The sequence below is a fragment of the Solea senegalensis genome, linkage group LG10 (assembly GCF_019176455.1).
Source record: "Solea senegalensis isolate Sse05_10M linkage group LG10, IFAPA_SoseM_1, whole genome shotgun sequence".
NCBI lineage: Eukaryota > Metazoa > Chordata > Actinopteri > Pleuronectiformes > Soleidae > Solea > Solea senegalensis.
The window spans coordinates 7,841,459-7,866,536 of NC_058030.1; the positions used below are offsets into that span (position 1 = coordinate 7,841,459).

Below are 25,078 nucleotides of genomic sequence, written 5' to 3' on the forward strand. Positions count from 1 at the left end.
TTATGGAAAATTCACTCTCATCATCTTCTCAGTTGAAGCACAAGAATCTGGATGTGTGTAAATGTAGTCTATCCTCTGTTTAACTAATTACCCCTGAGAATGCCTCGGTTACCACAAAGGTATTTAATAATTACAGCATTTATGATAAAAGATATGTTGTATTTATTCATTATTTTTGGTGTGGATGTAGGTGCACGTTTCAGGGAGTCTCAGTGAAGCAGGTATTCACAAAATCTATTTGTGAGCAGTAATAACTGAATTCATTTTCCACAGTGGTATCATTTTGAACAGTTTCTGGATATTCATCAGTTTCTCCTCTGTCCCGTTTATGTCAGAAAAACAGTCTACCTGTGTGTCAGGGCCATGGCGTTTACAGGGGACAGGATAACTGAGATTATACAAAAACACTTTTTAGCTCACATAAATTGCCTGTGTGACGCCCAGGGGTAAAATATCTATACATTTTTTTGTATCTGCAGACATCTACAAGCGAGTATTCAGACATGTCTTCACCTATTAAAGGACTTTATTTCTGTGGGACAACGTGCAAGTTTAGTCGTGCTTATCTACGCTGGCGACCCTTCAGTGCACAGTATGTCTCGTTCACCCACACACACTCACAGCATCACGAGTGCTGTCGAGTTCAATGACACAGCAGGAGATCAAACCAGTTGTCCATTCTGCCATCTGAGCCTTGTTGCTCCCGAATTTAGGTACAAGAAATGTATGTTAAAGTGTGGGAAAGCTAGCACCTGTTCAAAAATACTTTCATACATTTATTACAACGGACACATCCCACCAACTCCCGTCGCCCTCCAATCACAGTTATGCTCCCTACAACACAGGAAGTCACGGCCCCTAGTGGAACCATGTATTTTGGTTGGTTGAGAGGACATTTCAGTCTCTGGCTTTCATTCATTTTCTTTTACAAACTGATTTTATGTGGCTTTCAGGGCATGAATGGGATTTCAAATATAGAAGTGCTTCAGAAACTAATTTGAAATCCCAGGTTCAACTCAAATCATTCACATGTATTTAAGATTGGCCGTATATTACAGTACTAGAGAAAATGATTTCTCCCATGTCTCAGAAGTCTCAAATAGCTGAAAAATGACTTGTCAGATACAACGTAGTTTGCTGCTTGTGTTATAAATATAAATGACTGTTAGAGTGTGTCATCGTAATATCTCGTTGGGTTTGCTGTGACTAAAAGTAGGGACCTTTATAAATCACTCTCAAGTCTTTTCACAGACAAGAACATTTTTTATCCCGTATTTGACAGCATGATTGACAGCATGATTGACAAGTGGCCCTTCAACAACTCCAAGACACTGGCCCTGAACTTTTCTGCTCTTCACTAATAACATTTACTAACGTGGAATAAAAATATCAAAAGAAAGTATTTAAATGTGTTTTTGTACCCGTTCCTGCAGGGAGAGCGTTGCCTTCAGGGCCCCATCTGGTCGTCCAAACGGAAAGCAGTACCTGCAGATGCAAAACGTGGGCGTGCATCACATTAAGAAAGATCTCTCAAGGACAAGAGTGTGGAGAAAAAAAAAAAGAAGAAAAGGAAGATGGAAGAGGCATCAGAAAGACATTGGTTAGCGTCAGCAGATGGCTGCCTCCTTTTTCATCTAATTACACTGATGAAGGAAGCTTTTCTCACCTCAACTCCATCTGAGCTCAGATGAGGCAGTTCAGAGAGGTTTCACGTTGCTAATTGACGAGAAAAAAGTACTTAATAAACAAAGACACGTGGTCACACAGGTCAGCCATTTATTGGACAAAAACCTACAGGCAGGTGTTCTGTTCCTTCATAGATATACAGTATAACTAACTAGAAAAAGCACTAGGAGTGCAAACCTCTGCCAAGGCCGCTCACTTTCACACACTGTCAATCCACTAACCTATCTTACAAGAGTAAATATTTTGAGAAAAAAAAAATCCAGAATCCTTACTACCACCAAAATGTAATAATTTCTTCATTTGGCCATAAACTATATCCCATGAAAATGTAATCAAAATCTGTCCTTCACTTTTGGTTGGTTTATGCTGTTCACAGAGAAACACAGACCGACAGACTTGCCCAAAACCACACAACACACAACCTCCTCTGAGATTTTAGTCATTCAAATTCATAAAGTATGTAACCGTTCTTTGTAAAGTTCATAATCACTTAAATGAAAAATAGAATCTACTATGGAGAAGACAATTGTAAATGGGCTTGAAGAGTCTTTAATGAATGGAATATATTGTATTCTAGAGACTTTGACAGAGTAAATTTATATGTGGCTGCATAATGCACATTTATGATAAGAAACAAAGAAAAAAAAAAAAACTATTTGCACAGCCTATTCAGAGTCGCTCTGTTTAAAGTCCACAGGCTTAAAAATACTTTGTGCTCATTTCTACTGTAAAATGTGCGCATACATTATTAGCAAAAGCATCTTTGAATCAGGTCGGTGAAAGATTATACTTCATGTAAACGAAGACCACGTTGAATGGTTAAAATTCATAACCCTACATGAATCCTGAGTGCCTGAGCTTGGGCTTTAATCCAAACACAAACTCTGGTAATCCTTGTCTTGTCCTTGGTTACATTAGCATAATCCCAGTAATGTCCCAGCTCTTGTTTACCAGCATTAGCCTCTTGTTGAGGCGAGTTATAATGACTCCCGCTGATCGACCCCCTCTGCTCCAATCTCCTGGCCCCCGGAACGGCCCCTCCTCTGCTCTCTGGGCCAGATGGAGGGCCCCTCTCAGGCGAGAAGGGTTTCAAGAGCCGGGCTTCAGGACAGTTAATGGCACAGGTCCATTCAGACAAGTGTTGCTCAAGGTCTGGGGGCTGTTGCTTTCACACCACGCTCACAATGTGTTCACAAGCAGGCGACAGCGGCCGTGCTGAATAGCAGCACGCAGATGCAGGGAGGTCTCATCAGCCGCCGTCAACACATGTCCCGTATCTATTATGCGCCGCTGATGGTGCTAAAAAATACCCAGACTGCCTCACGTCTTTATAATAGAGTTAAAGGAGCATAGTGGCATTTTTTTTTTTTTTTTTTATTGCAGTAGCATTTAGTGAATTTCATGATGTGTTAACAGTTTAGGTTGAAACAAGACAAGAGTAAGAATAATAAGGATCTTGTGCTTTCGCTCAATTAAACATCACTTACTTACTTATTTTTCCATTAATAAACGCAATCCCTGACACATGACCATAATGTTGATAACGAGTATGTTAACATGGAAAAATGATATCCTGAATGTGATCCTTCTGCTTTTACCACTCTCCTGGATTTCCTCGTCTTTAAAAGCAAAAGGATCTGAGTGTGACGTTAAAAATTATCCTACGTTATACTCATTTCAGCTTTTATAACATTAACGTATTATTATTAATTATCATCACACTATGAGATGCTGCCTCTTAAGTGCAGCATACCATTTTTTAACTGATGTTACAAATAAACATTAAACTATTTGTGGCTTAGCATAAAGCAAACAAAAAATAATTATTAATTGACGTTTCAGTCCACTAGAGGGTGCCATGTGCTCAGTCTCACGTGAGATACAGCAATATCGTACAATGGCACGTAGGTTTAGGTGTTTGCATAAACTGCATCAGTTGACGAGGCGATTCTGGATCATGTTTACCAGCGCTAAACCATAACAATAATAATATAGATATGGAGATGTTGCAAATTCATTCATACGGGAACAACTCAAACCCAAAACTGTCTGTGAAACATTCAATTAGGCGAATTAGAGACAATATGTTTCCTTTAGAAGTTTGCGGAGTAGTTTCCAATCACGAAACCCGACGACATGCACAAGATTTCAAGTCTGATGAGACGGCGGTCATACCTAAAATGTGTGATCTGATACTCTAGCAGAGCCATGAGACGACTTCTGATGGCCTCAAACTCCTCCTTCTCCTCTGCGGTCACAGTCCCCATCCCATCAGGCCTGGAAAAACAAAACACACAGGACACAGTCAGTCCACTTCCATCTTAACCAAATGTGGGAATGTGAGGATATGAGACCATTAGTTCATCTTTTTAAGTGGCGGTCAGCACAAACCTTTAATAGGTCAAAATAAACTCTTATCAGTATGTTTTCCCAGGAGCAGCAGTTTCTAAGACACGTCCAAATGTTCAGAGTCATAGATAAAACCTGGCCAGAGCTGCACTCAAGACACCATCTGTTAAATGTGTCTATATACAATTGCATGATGAGCATTTCAGTTCATGATGTAGCCTTAATCTGTTTTATTTTGTTCTGATCCAATGGACTGTATGTTTCTGTGTTTAGTTACTGTTTTGATCGTTTTTTTAACTTTCTGCTAATATATTACTACATGTTATATTTTTTTATGATGACATGTAATTATTGGTAGCCATCAAAGGAACTGTAGGAAATTAGCTGCGGCTGAACACGTCTGTACAGAGAATCGGGGGGAGGACGCGCGGGGGGGTGTCGCTTCTGTTGTGCTGTCGCGGTTCTTCTGAACTTGTCCCTTTCTTAAACACATGAATAAATACACTTAAATAAAACAGACAGAACATGACAGAGTCAACATGTTGTTCTGAAATGTAATAATGTAAAAATTATCAATTCATATAGTTCTCTTTTCAGTTCGGGTACAACAATGGCTTATTCCATTGTTTAAGAAACCAAAATATCCTGCATTTTCACTACAAATACCAAGAAATTTCCTATTGCTTGTGAAGCCTTAGAAAATAGGCCGGGCTCTTTTTTTTTTTTCTTTCCCACTCAAAGTTTGACTGCTTGTTTTCACCAAACTAACTGGTCGAGCAGCCAAACTCTCCACGCTGACCTCAAAGTCAACCAATCAAACAGAGAGCTGCTCAGGCTCCTCTTCCTCCTCCACAACTCACACGGCCAACAGGAGGAGAGTCAACAAAGAAAAAACTGTTAGCTGAGGGCTTCATTAATGTTTGTAAAGCTTTCATTCCCTTCTTGCCTTTGTCTGAATAGGCACTCTGGCAAAAAAGGGGAAAAAATGCAATCAGGACCCAGAGCGACCAGCCTTGACTTTGTGGGCTTTCTCTGTGCAGCTGAAAGAGAAAAGCACCCTCTCTAAACGGCACTCGCAGTCGCCAGAGGGAAGAAGCGGGGAGGTTGTCTGTTAATGAGTTGTTCTTATAAAAGACTTCACTGGTTCAGCACCGGACCACTGTGCCTTGACTACCAACAACTTCGCTCAGCTCATCGCAGCACGTTTCTGAATTGAGAATAAAAATGTGACGAGAAAGGACGAGCGGCAGGTGAGAAGAAGAAGACACTGAACCATCCCGGCTGCACGTCCATCGCGATCAGTACAACGAGAACACTTTAACTAGACAAGTGCCTCAATGACAATGACAATAATAATGCATTAGACGTATAATATGTATTATACGTGTGCGCCATCCCAAAACCAATAATTAAAATATCATCTTTAAATTAAATCCCACAGATACAGTATATAATACAATTTGATAAAAAGAAATAATATAATGACAGAAAAATGAATTATATATTTATATAATTTGAAGAACAAAAAGGATAAAATAAAATATAGTTGCATGGATAATATTAAAGACATAAAAGGTAAAGTACAATCAACTACAGTAAAATGAATTATATTATAAACCTAAACCATTTTAAGTGAAGATATTTTAAAAGATAAATTGGATTTCATTGCAATTAATGAATATAAAACACTAAGCACAACAAAACATTTAAAAATGATACTAATTATTATAATGCGCTCAGTTTGTCCTACAGGTTTATTTGAAAGTCCCCGTGCTATTTCCTCAGACAGGCTGTTGTTAAGAGTGCGAAGGCCATAGATGAGATGCAGGATGACAACAGGAAGTCGTCACGTATTGTGCGAGAACGACGACGCATCTTCAGCTCCACTCCTCTCAATTCATCCGGTAATAAGAGGCAGCTCTCCCTGCACAACAGCACTTGTCAGCACAACTTCTAAACCCTGTTGTTCCCCAAATCTGTCAATTCATTACCCTCACACCCCCGACACTTCCCAAAGCCCCCTATTTAACAAGCACCAGTTCATCTTTCGGGAACACAGCAGAGTCCTCAGGGTGGGGTAAGCAGTGTGTGTCACGTTCATGTTGAACAAGGCTCTCTCGCTCTCCCTCACACACACACACACACACACACACACACAAACGGAGACTACAGCAGATGTCTTTCACCACTTCTGTCTATCAGATTTGGTTTCAGTGATCAGCAGATCACGAGGTGACGGAAGAGAAAAATGACTGACACTGACACTTTTGCAGCTCACTGTTACTTTTAAACACTGTGGCCCACAACATATTATTTCATCAAGAAAATGATTTCATCAAGCAGTTAACTCTCCAAACCAAAACTTAATATTTTACATCCACAAACTTTCCCAAGGGGAAAAAAAGCAGGTTCTGCTTATTTAAAACACATAAATAAATAATGAAACAAATATGAAATGAATTACAATAGTCATGTATATAAAGAATGTCAGCTGTAAAGTGACAACACTAATCATTTTACAGTTGTACATGAATGCACTACTTGAGTGGACACGTTTTCTTTTTTCCCAGGATTCAAAACTTTTGAAAAGATTTACACACAAATCAGCAAACTCCATGTGATGGAAGCTCAAAAAACATTGTGTTTCTCACAAGCAGCTCATTGAGAAGTTCCTCACAATATACACTGTATATGTACGCAAAACAAAGCATTCTCCTGCAACGGTCAGTCATCCTCTGAACTTCCTCTGAGTCAAACTGTGACAGGAAACTAATCAGACAAGGAACAAGTTGGCGAGAAGCCAAATGTGAAACGCAGAGCAGAGCAGAGTGAGCTGTTTGGTATCGCTCTTCACTCTGCCATTAAATCCACTCAGATGCTTGTTCATGCGTGGGGAGGGATGCGACAGCTTGTCGAGCTTCAGACACATTGTTGCCGCTAAATGAAGCGAGCATGTTGGAGCCACGGCTGCTGTCAGTGGAGCTTCAGGGTGGGGGTGGGGGAGACGAAGAGGAGGGAGGAAGAGGAGGAGGGGGGGGTCTGTAGACTCAGGTTAGACTGTTTACACTCAACGTGTAAACGACGAGCACCATATCGGCCTGCAGCTGTTTGGTTCTGATGTCGGTTGACGAGAGTCGTCGTGAGTGGTGCTCGCCGAGCGCCGTGGCAGGGCACCGGGTGTGGACGCCACTTCACCTCAAGAGGTGTGGAAAGGAGATGAAGCTGAGTGGCAGGTGATCGTGTGTGTCACCTCCCTGGAGATGGGGGCTCTGTTGTGTGAATGGTTGGGGGGGGGGTAAAAGATTCTGTCACATCCCATGTCGGCGTGGTGTGGATGGCTCAGACAGGAGAAGATCCAAGGTGACAGGTGAGAGGGGGACGAGCGTCCATCCCTCCGAGCTCTGCTAATGCTCCTTTAACCCTGATCTCAGTTCAACCACACCCGACTCATCAAACTGTCACAGAGCTGCACAAGATGAGTCCAAGAGTCACGGTTCCTTCACCTGCATCCGTTTGTTTGTTCCATCAAACTCCGCAGCAAACAACAACTGTCCAGTCCTGGTTACAATCTGCCCAGATGCTGTTAATACACCTTTTACAGCGTTTACAGTATAAATACAGCGCCACCGCTGTCAGTCACGGGGGGAGAAACAGCACTTGCAGATGTGGTGAATCATGGGAGCAACAAAAGATCTCAGATGCTTCTTGGTTGCATTTATTTTTAAACATGCTTTTGTAATGTAGTTAATTATCTGGTTCCACTGAGTCGCCAGCGTCTGACTCAGATTGAGACGTGATACCTTCCACAGGCATTGTTGTTATTTCCAGCTGCCACTTTGAGATGACCACGAAAGAACAGACGCAGAGTGAAAGGCACACACAATAAAAAAGTGCATTTCCAATCTGCTGCAGAGACAAGAGACTTCTTCTGAGCACTTCACTTGGAAATGTTTTACTGCTGCATCCAGTGGGTGAGGATTACGTGTAGTAAAAACTGTTCTTTACAGAAGCTAAGGCTGTTCAGTTTGACTGATTTCTCACAAAATACCGAGAGGAGAAATGTGTAATGTTTTTCAAGCATTTATCCAGTCAATGCAAGATTTGGCTATGGAGTTCTGATAATATATCTAATAAAATGCTTGCTTTGGATGCAATAAAATTATCATATAAGCAAATGCACACAGTTGGCACTGTTTACAAACGAACAGGACCTGCTTCAAACTGTCTGACTGAATGAATGATTTTTTTCTACTCCGTTATCATTTATTATCAACTTAATGTAGCTATGGATGGGGCATCAAAAATCACCTCTGAATTTTTGCCAAAGCCTGCAGCTGCTGCTGAAAGCCTTTACATTTCTGATTAAAAAAAGTATGGTGACACTGACAGGAATAAAAAAAAAATAAAAATTTAACCAAAGTTTTAGGTGTCAATTCATCTGAAATTCAACTTTGTGCCCCCATCCACAAAGGTTTAAACATCTCTCTCACAAAACATGAGCCGACACGTTTCCCTCAGTTTGAAACGAGAGTTCTGTTAAAGGCAAACACTGATATATTCTGAAAATATCGCCTTGAATTATTAGTCAAGTACTCTCCTGCTGATCAGTCGGTGGCGTCTCTTTTTGTCCTATCTGTCTCCTGTTGTAGTTACATCTTGTCGAGCAGCCCTCCAGGGAAACCCGAGTTCTGTAATTAAGTTTTTTTTTTTCCACCTCCGAGTCTGCCAGCCATCCAAAAACCTCTTTTTCCCATCCACACCCACTCAGGCAGCTCCAGGAGCCCTGAATGGGCATCAATTATTCAAATTAGAGCTCCAACTGACAAAAAGCCAATTCCAGTTATCCCCCCCAATTTATATGTGGCGATTAGCTGGAGAAGCTAATCATTATGCTTTCTAATTGACTAAATGAGTCGACAAAGAGAGAAAGCACATATATCAGTAATTACAAGCCAGGGAGTCAAGCAGGGGCTTCTGGGAGTGAAGTGGAGAACTGAACTGCTGGAGCGGCGCTGATGCCAACAAGTGGCTAAAAGACACTTCTGTTGCTCATATCTGGGAGTTTCCTGCTGACGAACGGGGGCCTGAAGGTTGCGAAAACTGTGCTGCCCTTGCAGTCCACTCAAGAAAAATTTGAGCATCAGTCGCTCTGCAAGTGGTAGTGGGCAAAAATCTTTATGTTCAAGTGGAATAAAGTCTTGAATCATCTGTAGGAAATGACTCGACTGCAACGGGAGTTAAGAGACGCGTGCAAGGTGCAAGTTGGTGTCAGTTTAAAATAATGACAATATAAAATAGGTTTAGTGGATATGAGTTGAGGAGATGGACAGCCTTGGGTAAATTAGTTGTCTTCTACACATGTAATAGGATGGGGAAAAATCTGGGATTGCTTAAAGCCCCAGAGCCCAGTTAAAATGAAATATTGATGAGAACCTTCAGTGGCTTCCCAGCCACAAACAAATAAACAAACATGTTATATTGGCATGTACAGCAAAGTTGTTCTACTAAGGGATCCAACATCTGGATTTCAACAGTGATGGATGGGACGTGTGTTTGCTTGAATCCCTGCTGCGATTCTTACAGCTGTGTGGGCTGGTGTACCTGTTCCCGTGGACGTGGGAGACGCAGAAGGCATAGCTGTAGTGCAGCAGCATGGGGTCAACCAGTGTGCTGTTCTCCGAATAGTCCATCAAACCCTTCAGGTAGCTCAGGTGACGGTGGCAACCTCGGACGCCGTACCGCGCGCAGTATTCGTCCAGGACGAACACCTGACCAGGACTGAACCAACCCTGAAGGAAAAACAAAACACACACACACACACACACCTGACCGGTCAGTTCCGCATACATCTCTCTGGTGTTCAAGACAGCCATTAGAGCCAGATGTTCAGAAATAAGGGAGGAAGTGGAAGGAGACTCTAGCCTGTAAATCTATTAAACACCAAAACTACACAAAATTGCAAAATCTCTTTCATAGCCATATTGATATGGAATTTGATCAGAAATGAAATTAAACAGGGACCTGGTAAATCTAAACCAAACGTATTCAAGAAATCAATAGCAATACCCAGCCCTGATACTGTATATTGCCATTTTACTACTGAACAAAGAAGCTAAAAAGAATAAGATTACCCACAATCATTTCTCATCTGAAGACAAGAATTGAATGATGGTGTTTGGAAAAAATAGGTGATGAGTATGAGTTCACTTCCCCCTCACAAGCCTCGTTGCACAGGGCTGTTTCACCTGCGATTTATCATTTTATCTCAGTTCTGCAGACAAGCTGTTGATCGCCATCCTCACACAATGTCGGAGAGAGAGAGACTCCTCCTATTAAGATTCCAAAATTGTGGGTTAATATCCCCTTATGTATCAGACATGTTATCTCAGTGTCCTCTTTCAAAATGCCTAGAAATAATAAAAGCGTATTAATAAAGTTTTAATACTTTCATAGCAGTTTGGTTTGTACTCCAGCTGTCCTGAAAAAATAACTCGGAAGACTCTTGCACGTTAACAGACACAAACCAATACTGGTCACCTTTTGGCCCTGCAAACTCTATAAAAGTCCTCAATAGTTCTTAACATAATTAAACAGAGGTGTGTAAAGGTTAACCCTTCAGCTATTAATTCTTTGCTAGAGTAAAAAAAAAAAAAAGGTGTGGAAAGAGTGGAACACCCCGGCAAGTTCATTAGTTCATTCATCCTGCATTTAATCACTAAATTAGGCATGAAACTTACATCACTAATTAAGATTCCTCACGGAAGGAACATCAACAAATTAGCACCTCCACTGAGCTGCTGCCACACACACGCGCACGCGCACACACACACACACACACACACACACACACACACACACACACACACACACACACACACACACACACACACACACACACACACACACACACACACACACACACACACACACACACACACACACACACACACACACCTCCTCTGTCTGACAGTCGTGGCTCTCCACCCGGCAACAGGCGACCCAAGAGAGAAGAGGTCCTGCAGGACCAGCTCCTTTTTCAGATTAACTGCAGTATTTGTTTTAATACCAGCAGATACACCAGAGATGTAACTTCAACATATTCCTGTTCAAATTCTGAAAATCCTATTGAAGATGTGGTAAAGGATGGGTGGGACTTTTAAAACACATGAACACTGATTGTTTCTTTATCCATAACCTCAAGAGAACTATAATCACTTTATTAGTGTAACAATGGTGACAAAAGGTACCTCTGGTATATATATATATATTTTTTTTTTAAATGTTTTTTCAAATAAAAAGCATCGGCTATAAGTTTAAGGTTTCTACACACTGTTGAGCATCTTAATTTGTTCAAATTATTTGACAAATCAGAATAAAAATGGCCATAAAAGTTGAGTGGTTTCATGCAACGTCTTGGCTACAGAATTTAAAATCGACAGTGATTGAAGTTATTTTTGAGAATCTAGCCCACACACTGCCTGTCGGGGTGAACTGGACCTGGCAGTTCTCTGGAAGCCTTTTAGTGCCACTCTTCCTCCACCTCCTCCCCATCCAGCTCCTCCCACTGCTCAGTCCCCCACTGCTCCCTTCTTTACAGTCTTGAGTTTGTTTGTCATTTGTCTCCAGTGTCTTTCTTATCTTTTTCCTCCGTCTGTGAGCTTGAGCTATTAATATCACACCACAGAAAAAAAGGGAGGGGGCCCCGCTGACGAGCGTGATGCGACAAGATGTTCCTCTGTGACAAACAGATGGCGAACTCCAGTCTTGGCGCTGACCGCTCAATTAGCAGCTAACAAGCCGACTGCCTCGTTAGCTCAGTCAGCCGAGCATGCACATCTCTATCTACCACCTCCCTCCGAGAAATGACACAACCCGGTAAAAGAGGGAGCAGCATGCGGTTTTTGGAGCGGCAAACACCTCGGCTGGCTGCTCATCACCTGTGTGCAAACGCCTGACACACAGCTGAGAGGGAGATGCCGAGGAGTCTTTATCATGGTGGTTCAGAATCCCCCTTTTTTTGGCACAGGAAAACCACTTTTGGGTCCAAAAAAAAAAAAATCTTCTGACCCGAACAGTAAGAGAGTTGCCAGTTTGCCACGTGAGACTACATGACATGAACAGCACTTTTCTATTTTCATGCCCAGTTATTCAGAAGTGAAAAAAAAGAAAGGTCAGAAACCATTCCCTTACCCTGTTGCCCAGTTATTCAGAAGTGGAAAGGTCAGAAACCATTCCCTTACCCTGTTGATAAGGGGCGATGATGGGTTTATAAACAATGCAAAGATCGGGATTAAAACAGACTATGTCTCAATAAATGTAAATAAAAAAAAAAGACAGAAATCTGTATTTGCTTGAATGACAATGAAACGGTGACCCACTGGTTTCTCCAACTGTTTTTTGAAAAGGAGCCATTGAAAAGATGATGTGAAAATAAAAAAACGGTACATAACTGTAAAGTTTGTTTCAAGTGAGCTGGTTTTTTCAAACTACATTCACTGTGGCCTTAATGAGGGAGGAAAACCACATGAGTGCTCCAGGCTTGTCAGGCTTTAAACTGTGTTCCTACATTAGACATCATTTTGTCACAATAACTCATCTACTTTTATAATCAAACAAATAATTGAATATCCATGCTGATCTCCAGTCAACAATTTAGTCTCATTTGTTGTGTAATGAGTGTTTACGACTGTAAGCCAAATTTAGCCATTAAGAAAAGCAAGCACGATCAATTCCTTCCATAGATCCTGGTTTCATGAGCAACTAGACAAGCATTGCTCCCACTCTGGCAGCATGTATGTACTGTGCCATTAACATGATCTACGGAAAATCAGTTTCTTCATTAACAACCGCAGACTGTCTCCTGCTCACCAGCGACACTGGAGACACAGGTGTCCTCGTATGGGCAGACAGTGCTGTCAACAAGCGACCTGGGGATTAGCAGGACTTCACAGCAGGCTAGAACCGGAGCTCTGGATTCAAGACAACAATGTAAAAACAATGTAAGGAGGTGAAACAAGTTCCTCGTAGTCTTATCGTTATTTTAGGTTCAAGAGTCAGGTGACAGCGAAAGACGACCTGAAGCAGCAGTGTTGTTGTTGCCATGGTTATTTGGAGGTTTCTACACCTCACGCTCTGATATTAAACTGTTATACTTGACCTTTTGAGTACGCACACAGAGTAATTGTTTGACTTATGTTACAATAAGAAACATAACAGTGGTATATATATATATATAAAATCTATTTTCATGGTGTAAAATCTTTCACAGCCTTGGTGAAAATATCATCCAAACATTGAATGTTATAGAAAAAGTTCAACACACATAGATACTTCATTTCTGAGGACAATTGCAAGACACTGTATGTACACACGGAGGACGAGACTATACGTGGGGGCCGCCAAATAATTACTGGTTAACACTTCATAAGCACAGTTCATTTTAATTTAAAGACATTAAGTGACATGAAGCTTATATATTGTAGGTAAAGAAACAATGCACCCATTCATACACTCAAACAATGATGGTACATCAGGGACAATCCACAGTTCAGTGTTGTTGTTATCTAGAATCTACTGATAAGTGGAGGATATGCTCATAAACATAAAATAAAGGGGAATTTTTATGCTGTAAAATACCCCAACATTTGCTGCATGGCTTGTTTTTTTCCCCCCTTTAAGGTCAGTAGATGAATGCAATCAGGGAGGCCCAAAGTGTCTGCATGCATCCATCTGAGTAATTTTATTAGGAGTGAATAATGGTATGGCTCCACAGGAAGTTCATTTGAAAACAAGACACTGTCAGGACTGATGGGAGTATGACACCTGCGTCCTCCACCAGTAAAGGTGGAGACAAAGGCGTTTGAAAGGTCTCCAGACTAAAGGACAGGAGACCGGAGCGGGCCAGAGCTACTGTATGTTTGTGGAGAGGTAAATATTGGTCTTAAGATGTCCAGTTCACTGCTCATTGGCCATGATCTCATGACCTTTTTCCTTCTGCTTCAATGGCCGGTGGTTTACTGAAGGTGCAGGAAGGCGGGGGTCGGCGTCCTTGGACGCTGACCGGCTGCTGACTTTAAACCTTTTTCTTTAATTAAAACAAAAGTCTTTAATCTTTTCTGTTCTTTGAAAAATTCAAAGGTGCATAGGAAACAAAAGGGTGTGTATGTAAGACACGTGACCCTGGGTAACTACACGTGTGACCTGATGGATACTGTTGACTTGCTATCCAGAAATAAATAAAGGGAGTTTTATATTCTTCTACATCCGAGTGCCTTATTTTCACTTCCACTTCCTGGACTCTCTATTAAGATGAGAAAGGACAGTCATTACTGTAAGTTTTGAAAAGACTAACTGACTTTAAAAAAAATGTTTTTATTGTTATAAGCCAGTTCTGCCCTCAGGCCAAAAGGAAAAGTCCCCGTAATTCCACTGAAAGTGCTGTCCAGTGTTTTTGGCATCTGATAAACGTATAGTCTGTATATTCTCACCTCTACTGACTCTTTACAACTTATTGGTCCTCACACATTCATCAACTAAAACTAAAGTGATTGAATACATGGGATATCAGTTGTTTGATTGATTTCTTTTGGCTTCTCTTGATTTCAATATACGTTGCTTTATTAGTACTGCACAATTCATTTGGATTAAGATTATTCAAGAAACTCACTGCAGGTGAACCTCAACACTCCACCAGCAGCTTCACTGAGGCTCTTTGACCCTTCAGTCGCCAGTGGGAACTTCTCCTGTCCAGTTAACAGGACTCTGGGCTCTTACTACAAACCAAGGTTCTGCCTAATTACTGTTGTTGTTGTCGCTGGGTTCAACTCTTTCTGAATAAAATATGACCCCGTCTGTGACATAAATCCAAGCCACTTCTCAACAGATGTCCCCCACACACAGGCACTGGCCTTTTCTCTGAGTGTTTGGTGAAAAGGGCTCAGGTTGGAACACAAAGCCTGCGAGTTTGAACAAAAGGCTGAGGAGAGAAGAGCTGGAGGGCCAGTGTGAATGGTTCGGTCTAATTGCAGAGTTGGAAGGCGTCCTGGTGAGGCAGGTAGAGAAATGAAAGAAGCACAGATGTCACATCAGTGAACATCTCCTCTTTCCGCTGCTTTTTCAAAGACTAGAACACAGCGCCGCACATGTCAGGATGAGCGGACTCTTTAAGATCCGCCTCAGTTTGTGTTTCACTGGAGAGTTTTCAAGTCTTCATTCAGTTTTAAAGGACACGTTTAACCCCAATCAAGAGTTATTTCAGTATTTCACACAAGACAAATATGGACTTCTTGCTGTTACTCCTTGGTAATAATTTGAGAAAAATATCAGTGATCTTAAGTTCTAGCCCATTGACCATTTAAAATTACACATAAAATGCACACGCAGATCATTCAGGATAAAAGACTAGACAATGTATTCAAGAAACTTGAAATAATGGGTGACCACAAAAAATGAATATTTAAAAAACACAACCTGCAGACATGAAAAAAATGTTTTTGGGAACAATTACATATAATGTATATGAAATACTATGGGGAAAAACAGCAGTGAATATAATTTGACTGCAAATTCAATTTACATCAGACATGAGGATATTTTTGAAAACACAGCCAAATTAATTCATTCCGCTCTCTGCTGTAGTGTTCAGGGCCGTCAGAATGAGCCCTCCCTCCTTTCAGCAGCCAGTCTTTACCAGACTGACTGAAATCAGAACTCAATCACCACTTTAATAGTTCTAAATCAGGGTTTACGCGTAGTATACAGGTAGAAAATGTCCTGTTTGTTTTTAAATTGATTATATTTCCCAATCCCCTGCAGCTGACACGGTAAAGCTAGTCCTGTACCATCATTATATTGATGATTGGCAACACAATCACAGCAGGAGCCTCTTGTGATTTGATTTTGGCTTCCTGCAGAGAAGTGTAGACGAACCTGGATGAACCTGACTGGTATCTGAGCTGGACAAGAAAAAAACCATGATACAACTTCTGTTGCTTCCACATCAACGTTAAATGGATATGTTGATCACATGTAAAATGATCATGCACACTGAGGCACATAAACAATGCAGCAGCTTCCTCCTCCTCTTTGTTGCCATCTTGTGTCAGGAATGAAAGTAAGAGAATCTCAGCAGGGGCATTTTTGGGGGGCAGGTCTCAGCCAATTCCAAGTCTGCCCAAGACCAAAGAAAGTCACTCCGGTTCAAGTCCATCATTAGATGATATGATTCCTAAACCCTAAATATCATGTAAATGCTTCATTAAGCAGAGGGCATGTTTTTTTTACAAATTGTTTGGTTCTTGTTAGGTCATTAATGCATCAGCATCATCATATAATGACTCAGAAGACTGTAAGGAACAGATGTGGGTGTTGGTAGGTGGTATCGTGCCATCTCTATTTTAAAAATAAAACACTTTTGACCAATCAAACCTGTCATATTGCCCTCGGGTTTCTACCTACTTGTTAATTGTGCCGGGTAGTTATGTACTGCATGACATACAGTATTTTCAATTTCTGTTGTTGACTGCTTTGGCCTTGACGAGCTAAACATTAGTACAGGTTCATCACAGCTGCAGACCATTGACCAGACAAAAAGCCCTTTTTTGACACACCGTGTCAACGGCATAGTGTGTAACGTAGAAGAGCATGTGAATTATATCTGCACTGTTTGAGCTTCATGGTTCTTGCTTAGTCGAACACAAGACAACAAATAATCCCTCATTTCGCCCCACTCACAAATGTAGGTTTCACCCCCCCAGCAGTTGTCCATGAGGGTCATGATCCTATTTGGAAGGTATTGATTAGAGTGTTTATCCCCTAAATCAGTGTGAGAGAGCCCTGCAGCCTTAAACAGAGAGAGAGGGATGGAGAGGGAGGGAGGGAGGGAGGGAGGGAGAGAGAGTGGGTTTCTAAGGGAAATCATTTCTTATATTCAGAGGCATTTATTTTAAAGTTCAACATTTAGTTTATTTGGTTTCATTAACGACTGATTTGCTGAGGGGTTGTCAAAAAAGTTAAAATAAGTGTTTTGTTTTGTCTGTTGTGACACATTTTATCTTGATTAAAAAAACTCTCATCAAGAGACTAGCTCTAAGAGAAACTTTGCATGAACACTGACTATAGAACAGAAAGCAACCTGATGTAACTTCAACACTAATCTGAACACCGTCAGTGGCGAGCTGATGTCTGTGTAAGTGCAGCAGGAAAAAAAAAAAACTGCGGACGTGTCAGACGGCGCGTTAGTTCAAACGTACCAGGCAGGAGAAGGAGTCGTTCATGCGGTGCTGCAGAGTGTGTTTCTGTAAAACGCTGAACAGGGTGGCGTGGTCGAAGTGACACGGAGCTGCAGAGATCAACCCCTCCACTCCCTGACGCTGAGACGGATCCAGACCTGAGCAGGAAACACACACACACACACACACACACACACAGAAAATGAGGAACATTGGGGAAATCTGTTGAGAAATCTGTCTCATTTGAAGTTAGAAGGGAAAGATCTTGGTTATGCTTCCAACTGAAGACCAGAAACTTGTTCACCTTAGCTATTCAAACAACAACATGTCTTACTAAGGACATGATGGAATTAAGCATCATCACTGGATTTACACTGTAAATTATTTCCAGGGTTTAACTGTGATAATTAAAATTATAATACTTATTTCTGTGTTTTATTGTGAAACCATCTGAAGTGATTATTTTGGAAGTGTGATTCAGGTAAATATAGTATTCATGCACAAAAATACTGCCAAGTCACAGTAGTATACTGTATGGTATTACTCCTGTGAAGTTTGCTACATGGTTACAGTAAAGCGCTGTCAATTTACAGTAATTTGCTGTAAAATGACCTAATTTACTATAAATACACACTTACAAGGTAATTCGCTGTGAAAGCAATGCAAATAGTAGTGAGTCATTTACTGTAAATAGCTGTCAAATATTTTATGATTAAAAACAATATTTTGAGACATAAAAATAATTCAGCATGAACCTCAGGACGCTGCACTGTGAACATCCAGGCTGCTGGAAAAGTCATGCAAAGAAAAGGAAATAGAAAAATAAAGTAATTTGACAGTGAAGATTTCAAAATAATTAGTTTTTTATTTAGTTTGTCATAATATTATCTACCTTTAAATAAAATTTCAGACGTAAGCTCCCTGATGTAGCGCCAGGAAAATGGTCCATTGTGGATCAGATACACTGATTTTCTATGTGAAAAAGAAAAACCTGGCCAAAATGACACATTCATGATATCAGACGGTTAAAGTTTTTAATACAGGTTTTCATAAAGGACTGATCATTTTAAAGCTTCTCATTCTTTGCAACCATTAAGGCTGCAGCTGGTTGCTTGTGTTCTAAGGATTTTCTTTGTAGAACTTAATAGGCATCTGTTTTTGAGGATATGCTATAGAGGGAAACCAGAGTTGATAGTGTGAGGTGGTGGTGTTAGAAAGAAATGGCTAAACCACAGCAAAGAGGTGATATCATAATTTGTTCCCATTTACAGTCATTCACGCCTCTCTGAGCCCAGCCGTGAACTTAAGTGCCAACACACACACACGTACACAGCTACATTGGCAGTGCTGCGGTTAATAGTTCCCACCTCGGTTGGCTACAGATTCTCTGTGAAGCTGTCAGAACTGTCAGCTGACAATAACACTCCACGCCAACATGGATGACATGCAGACAACACTGGAGGAGACTTGTGGAGTCAAATACAGCCGGGGAGACGAGAAACAACAACACACGACTGATCAACTGCAGCAGGAGATCAAGCTTCAGAAAAACAATCTGCCCGCGGTTCATCACACCACATCACTCGCTCCTTACAGCTTAAAGCAGAAATGGCCGTGGTTATTGACACTGCCGGGACAGATGGGTTTGACCGAAAACATCCAAAGAGCCGCGCGATACCGGCAGTACCTGATGTAAAATTCTTCAACATGTTGTGCCAACTACTTGATATCTCTGACTTGTCCTTTGTTGGACAAAAAAAAAACAAGTCGTGAAACTGATTAGATCATCACTGGGAATGATTTTCAACTGATTGAGTTGCTTATTACGGATCTGAAGACAGGGTGTGACACAATTTCTATTATAATTGTAGTAATTGGGATTGTTTTGATTAAAAAAAAAAAAAGGTCACAGTGATTCCAAAATACCTTGCACATAAAGTACATAAACTGTGCAGATTTTGCTCCATCTTCTCTGTGAGTAGGAAAATCTGGATTAAAATAATCCAAAAATTTGACAATGAGATTTCCACCACAACCACATGTCAGTTTTCACCCGGGTATTTTCATTGACCACAACAATTAATGGACCACAATTCATGGCAACAAATATCTACCCTGAAAAAGGTATTTTACACCAGGTTTATTCAAAAATACTTGAGCATAACATGTACACGTTGAGTGAGTTTAACTCACAGCTCGCTAATGTAGAGGACCGACTTTTGGTCACATCATTCCAATCCAAACGCCAATAATCACAGCATGTGGCCAACGGCAGACATAAAAACAACAAAGCTCGAGGTGCCCTGAGACTTGAAGTGCCAGGGGCTGCAACCCTCAAACTGGGAAAGTGGCTGTCCATGCAGTATTCTAGGTTTAGTGAAACACTGTTCTACCATATGTGGCAGGAGCATTATACGTGTGTGGGACTGAGTGACCCAGTGCCACAGTGTGGATCACTAACTTGTTTTTAAAAGCAAAGCTCTAAAGCTCTGTGACTCAGACATATCAGACAGGTCCTGATGAAACTGTCGTCGCTTCAGGTCTTTTTGTCAGATCGTTTTAAATAAGGAAAACGAGAAACCCCCGCGTTGCACATTGATTAAAAATGACTGGTGTTGTATAGTCAGGCTTTTTCTCACAGTGGTACAGTGGAACTCTGCTTGCAGCTCGGCCATGGAGCGCCTTCAGCGGACAACAATAACGAGGCTTCAGGGTCAATGTCGGAGGCAACAACAGAAAACAAGACAGATAAAAGAAGCAGAAGAGGCACAGGGCGTCCTGGCCTGAGCAAACCTAGGTCCATTTCCAGTCCTTTCAGTCCTTCCTGTTAATGGCCCCGCCAAATGAAAAGCCTAACACTCTCCACTCTGCATTTATTGTTGGAGTACATTTCGGGATGGGAAGTTTTAGAGTGTGACACATGGCCCCACAAAAGACCATGGCTCCCTGAAGAATGCCGGCGCTGTTTCCATGCCTGCGACGCCTGCGGCCTTGTGCCTGAGACAAGCATTAGTGATCGCTTTTTCATCAACGCTGCCATGTTTTGTGTGGATGCAGAGAAGCCTGCAAGGACTCTCAGACATTTGTGTTTTGGCCATCACCCCCCACCTCCTTTTCTTTGTCGCTTTTGTCAAAACGGAAAAAAAACAGCGAAAGTGAAATCTCCACAATCATCTTCCAATCAACGCGCCTCTCTTTTTCTTCCCGTCTCCTTTTCTTCTGACTCTCCCACTTTTCTGTCTCCGGTTGCCCTTTGGCTCCTGTGGCCTGCTTTCCCTCTGTCCAATTCCGATGTAGGTCATTTTACATTCGTTATTTCCAAAACATGGGATTGTCCTTAATGTAATTTAGAGAAAAGACAGGGAGTGAAGGAGGTGACTCTTAAGAAAACGAGACAAAGAGATATAGATTAGTGCTGATAATAAGAGGAGGGGGAAGGAGGGGGAGTATTGATTGGGTGACAGACAGTGGGGGGGTGATGTTGATCCATGTCAAGTCCAACTTTCAGCTATTATCTCCTGTGTATGTGTGTGTCTGTTCACGCCAGGGGTGAATAAGTGTGTGTGTGACAGAAAATATGGATGGATGTCACTGCTCCTGGCACAGATGGTGCATTTGTTACTCCAGGTTTCTTCACTTTGTATTTTTGGAGCAGTTTCTCATCAGTTCACATGCAAAGAGATTTCTCCATTTTCAACCCAAACATGCTATTTCTTGGGGTTTCTAAATCAAAACTAAAAATAAATAAATACCTATTTTGATGATGTCAGGAACCAGCATGGGCTCACCAGAACTGTTGGGCTCCCCTGTGAGTTTGCGCTTTTCAGGGAGAGCGTCGGTAGCAGAAAGTGGCGTAAACAGCAATGAGCAGTCGTGATCCGCGAGGTGACAAATACACACAAATAAAATGAAAAATCGAAAGAAAAAAAAGCTGCCAAAGGCGCCGTATTCCTTTAATGTCTTTAACCTGAAATAAATATATCTAAATATTACTTCATACAAGCATTTGACAAATGTTTATATACTATGAATGCATATAATATTATTTCTGAATTTGAAATGGAAAAGCATAGAAAAATACTGCAGGTGCTGAAGCAGTGTAACCACGCTCTGTACAGGTGTGACTCGCCAAAACTAATTTTCAACATCAGTCCTTGTAAACAACCATTATAATTAAAAATCATGTAAAATATATAAATTAGATGTTAGAATATAGCATTCAGAAGTTCATTTCAAACTATTTGAATATGGGTTTAGAGAAACATTTCCATGAGTGAAGCTAATTTGCATCTCCCAAATTGGACACAATATTTTCCCCCCAGGAAATTATAATCACTTTTTTTAATTGATATGACAGCATTCCCAATAGAGTTATTAAAAACTACAATTATCATTGTTAATTGTTATAGTCGTAGATGTGTTCCGCCTTTAAGGTTTAAGTCTTTAAATCAGCAGTCACTCATAAAACTGCACCAGTGCAGCCAAACTAACGAACATGGTTTAATAAGTAGTCAAAATCTGTGCAGTAAAAAAAAAACCCTAATTTTTTGACTGTAAAACGAAGAAAGTTGTGTGTGTGTGTGTGTGTTTCTATACTCTCTTCACACCCATCTTGTCTGTGCTCCACTCCATCGTCAAAGTGACAGTCATATCCATGTGACATGCTGCTCTGAGCAGTGGAGGTGGGTGCTGATGGCAGGTTATTGATGCAGACTAAAAAGGAGGAGGAGGACACGGGGAGTTTCAGTTTCAGGTGCACCGGAGGAAGAGGATCTGACTTGATCTGTTCGTCAGAGCATGGCGATGATGAGGCGAGCGGAGATGAAGATAAAGGTGGACAAGCCCATCAACCTCCATCTGACTGAGTGAGGCTTCTTGTACCAAACAGCTTAAATGGACAAAACATGAGTAAGAGAAAAGTTTGACAGAGGTACATAAATACACGATCAGCTGTGCTGTGTCTAAAAACAGTTAGCTATATTTTGAATTCAAAAATCTAAGCCCCTTTCTGCAGATTTCCCTCCGAAGCCACGCCTCCAGAGCAGACTTTTTTGGATAAATGATGACGTGATGCTGGAAAACAACAAAAACTCTCAAAAGATCACAAAGACAAAGTTAACCTGAGGGTCCAGTGGAAACAGAGCCACCATTTTCCAGTCCTTTTTGTTGCCACCGTTCAAACACAGCACTGATGTTCACTCTGTTCTTGGACCGCTCAGTACCAGCCCCTTTCTTGGCAGTAGCTTTTCCATGAACATCCATCAACATACAAAGTCCGCAAACTAACACAGTTTTGTTCACAACTGGCAAAAATAATATCCACTTTCCTTTTTAAACCCTTACCAAAGAGCTTTTGTTGCATCAAGTGCAAACTGACTGAATGAATGTGTGAATCATGAGCCTCTGCAAAGAACTGCGACGTACCAAACTGAATCTAACCTTAGCACTTGGTGAAAACAGGGCTATGGTCTATTGTGGGCTTTGTGCATCCTCCATCGGGCCATCCATGTCCTCACGACTGTGCTATCATGAAGAAATATAGTCCTTCCAACTTTTAAATGTTCATGTTTCCTGAAAAGCTTTTCTTTTGTGTAGAGACAGTTGTAGAGGTAGAAGCAAATAAAGTCATAGTCCATGCATAGTTCAGCAGAGTGACATCAATAACTATCAGCTGTCTGCTGTGAATGAGCCTCCAACACAACTTCAGCCTGTAAAGCTCTTCACTGATTGTTCTCACACAACAGTCAATAAAATCTGACACTGCCTGATTGCGCTCCAAGACGCATCTGCAGACACACTTCTTTGTTCGTCTGTGGCTCAGGATGAACAACAAAGGAGAGATGCGATCTCTCTGTTCACATTAATTCACCTGTTTCCTCACAATTATGTGTATATGTACAAAATACTTGTCTTAGAACATCAGGAAATACTGCTATTTTCACAGGAAAAGACAGGAAAAGTAGGATTTCAGTCAGTAATGAAACATAAGCGAGAAGCTAACCAATACTTTGTCTAAATGTGGCCAATGTGAGCATAATAACGCCAATAACATCAGGAGACGTGTCTTACACTTTACAGATGAATATGCACATCTTCTGAAGAAGAAGACGATGCTCGAGTAAGCACAGGTCAAGCAGCTCAACTATTAGTACTGACATATTCAGTGTCACAGTGCACTTCAAGCACATTTGCACTCAAACAAGAGATCGTCACAATAATAATACGAGTACAAACAAGAAATTACTTTTTCTTTTTTGAACGGCCTTGATGTCTCTTTAGGTTGGCCAGTGTTTGCTTGTCTGCATATAGTGTGTAAATGCACACAAGTTCCATTCTGTGAGAGAATATATAATAAAATACTAATAGGATCAGTATCTAAATATGCTTCCACTGTGTTATTTCTTTGTGAATTAACATATAAAAATCCATTATCAAAAGCTTCAGTACTAAGATGAATAGATGTGAGTAATCACAGCCAATTTTGCAATTAATCTGTTAATTTTTTTTTTTTTTTTAAATCACTTGACAGACCTACAAAAACATGTCTTTGTTTGAGTGGGTGTGTATGTGTGTCTGTATGTACATGTGCGGTGGTTAGCCTTTCCTTTTCATGAGCAAAGATGAAGATACAGGTTTGCCAATACAATTGCTATTAAAGCAAAAACAACTTCCTGTCAAAGCCATTATAGCTACACACGCGCACGCACACGCGCACACACACACACACACACACACACACACACACACACACACACACACACACACACACACACACACACACACACACACACACACACACACACACACACACACACACACACACACACACACACACACACACAGAGTGGCACTTAGCACCCAGTTAAGAGCTATTTCAGGGACACCATCTATTTCCACCCGCAAACAGCATGTCAGCACCTCTTGGCATTAACTCTTCAGTCTCTCCTATTAAATGCTAATGAACAGGCCGCCATCGCACTACATTACACAAATACCGTCATAATCAGCTCTCAGTGTGAAGCTCTTCATGTCACAATGCTGAGCTGGGAGGAGTTGACCAGCAAACATGCAGACACTGATGCACCTCTTTATATAGATCACAAATGCAATTATTTGTATGAAGAGCAGCAAAAACAAAAACAACATGGTGTGGAGAAACAGGGGGACAAAAAAAAAAACATGACATCAGTTTAAAGGAAATGACAAGTGGAGCAGAGTGAGGAAAAACAGAGGAAATATGGAGAAAAAGTAAAAAACAGAAAATGTAAGTAGTTTTTGAACAATACAGAGAACAGTGCAGCAGAACGGCTCGGATTTGACCAGAAGATTCAGCTACAAGATTAATCATGACCAGAAAATATTAAATTCAGAACAAAAAAATTAAAAAGGAAAAAGGTTAAGGAGCATATTATATATCATTATTATTTCTATTATTATATTATTATATTATTATGAGAGGTAAATATGTATCCCATAAATCACTGCATATAGTATATAGTCGTGCTTGACACAGTAATAAAGGCTGCTCTGTCGTGAAAGCACAGTATGTATGTTTGAACGATGCGATCGTCGCGAGCACCCTTATCTGTTCAGTAATGTGCTGTGGTAAACAAAAGGAGGGAAGGCACTATTACTCCTGAAACTTAACATCGCAAATAAAACACATTTTGCTTAAACCAATGGTGATGGCTCACACGCTTGCCTGGTGAAGGTCTAGTGCCAAAACGATGCAGCAGGGAAAGTATTCTTACAAGTTCAGACAGTGTGCGAGAATCTCCTTGTTACTGAATGTTTTTTCTTTTTATGCAAAAGGC

At 40.9% G+C, this 25,078-nt stretch overlaps 1 protein-coding gene across 1 annotated transcript in view; it reads right to left on the reverse strand.

Moving 5' to 3' along the window:
* The window catches only part of cadps2 (Ca++-dependent secretion activator 2), a 133,961-nt gene that overhangs the window by 42,991 nt on the left and 65,892 nt on the right, over nucleotides 1-25,078 (reverse strand). The window contains exons 12-15 of the mRNA XM_044036339.1: nucleotides 17,286-17,422; nucleotides 9,637-9,824; nucleotides 3,862-3,963; nucleotides 1,422-1,485 (exon numbers count right to left, since the gene is read on the reverse strand). Of these exons, the coding sequence (XP_043892274.1) occupies nucleotides 1,422-1,485; nucleotides 3,862-3,963; nucleotides 9,637-9,824; nucleotides 17,286-17,422 (491 nt within the window). The remainder of the gene's footprint in view (nucleotides 1-1,421; nucleotides 1,486-3,861; nucleotides 3,964-9,636; nucleotides 9,825-17,285; nucleotides 17,423-25,078) is intronic.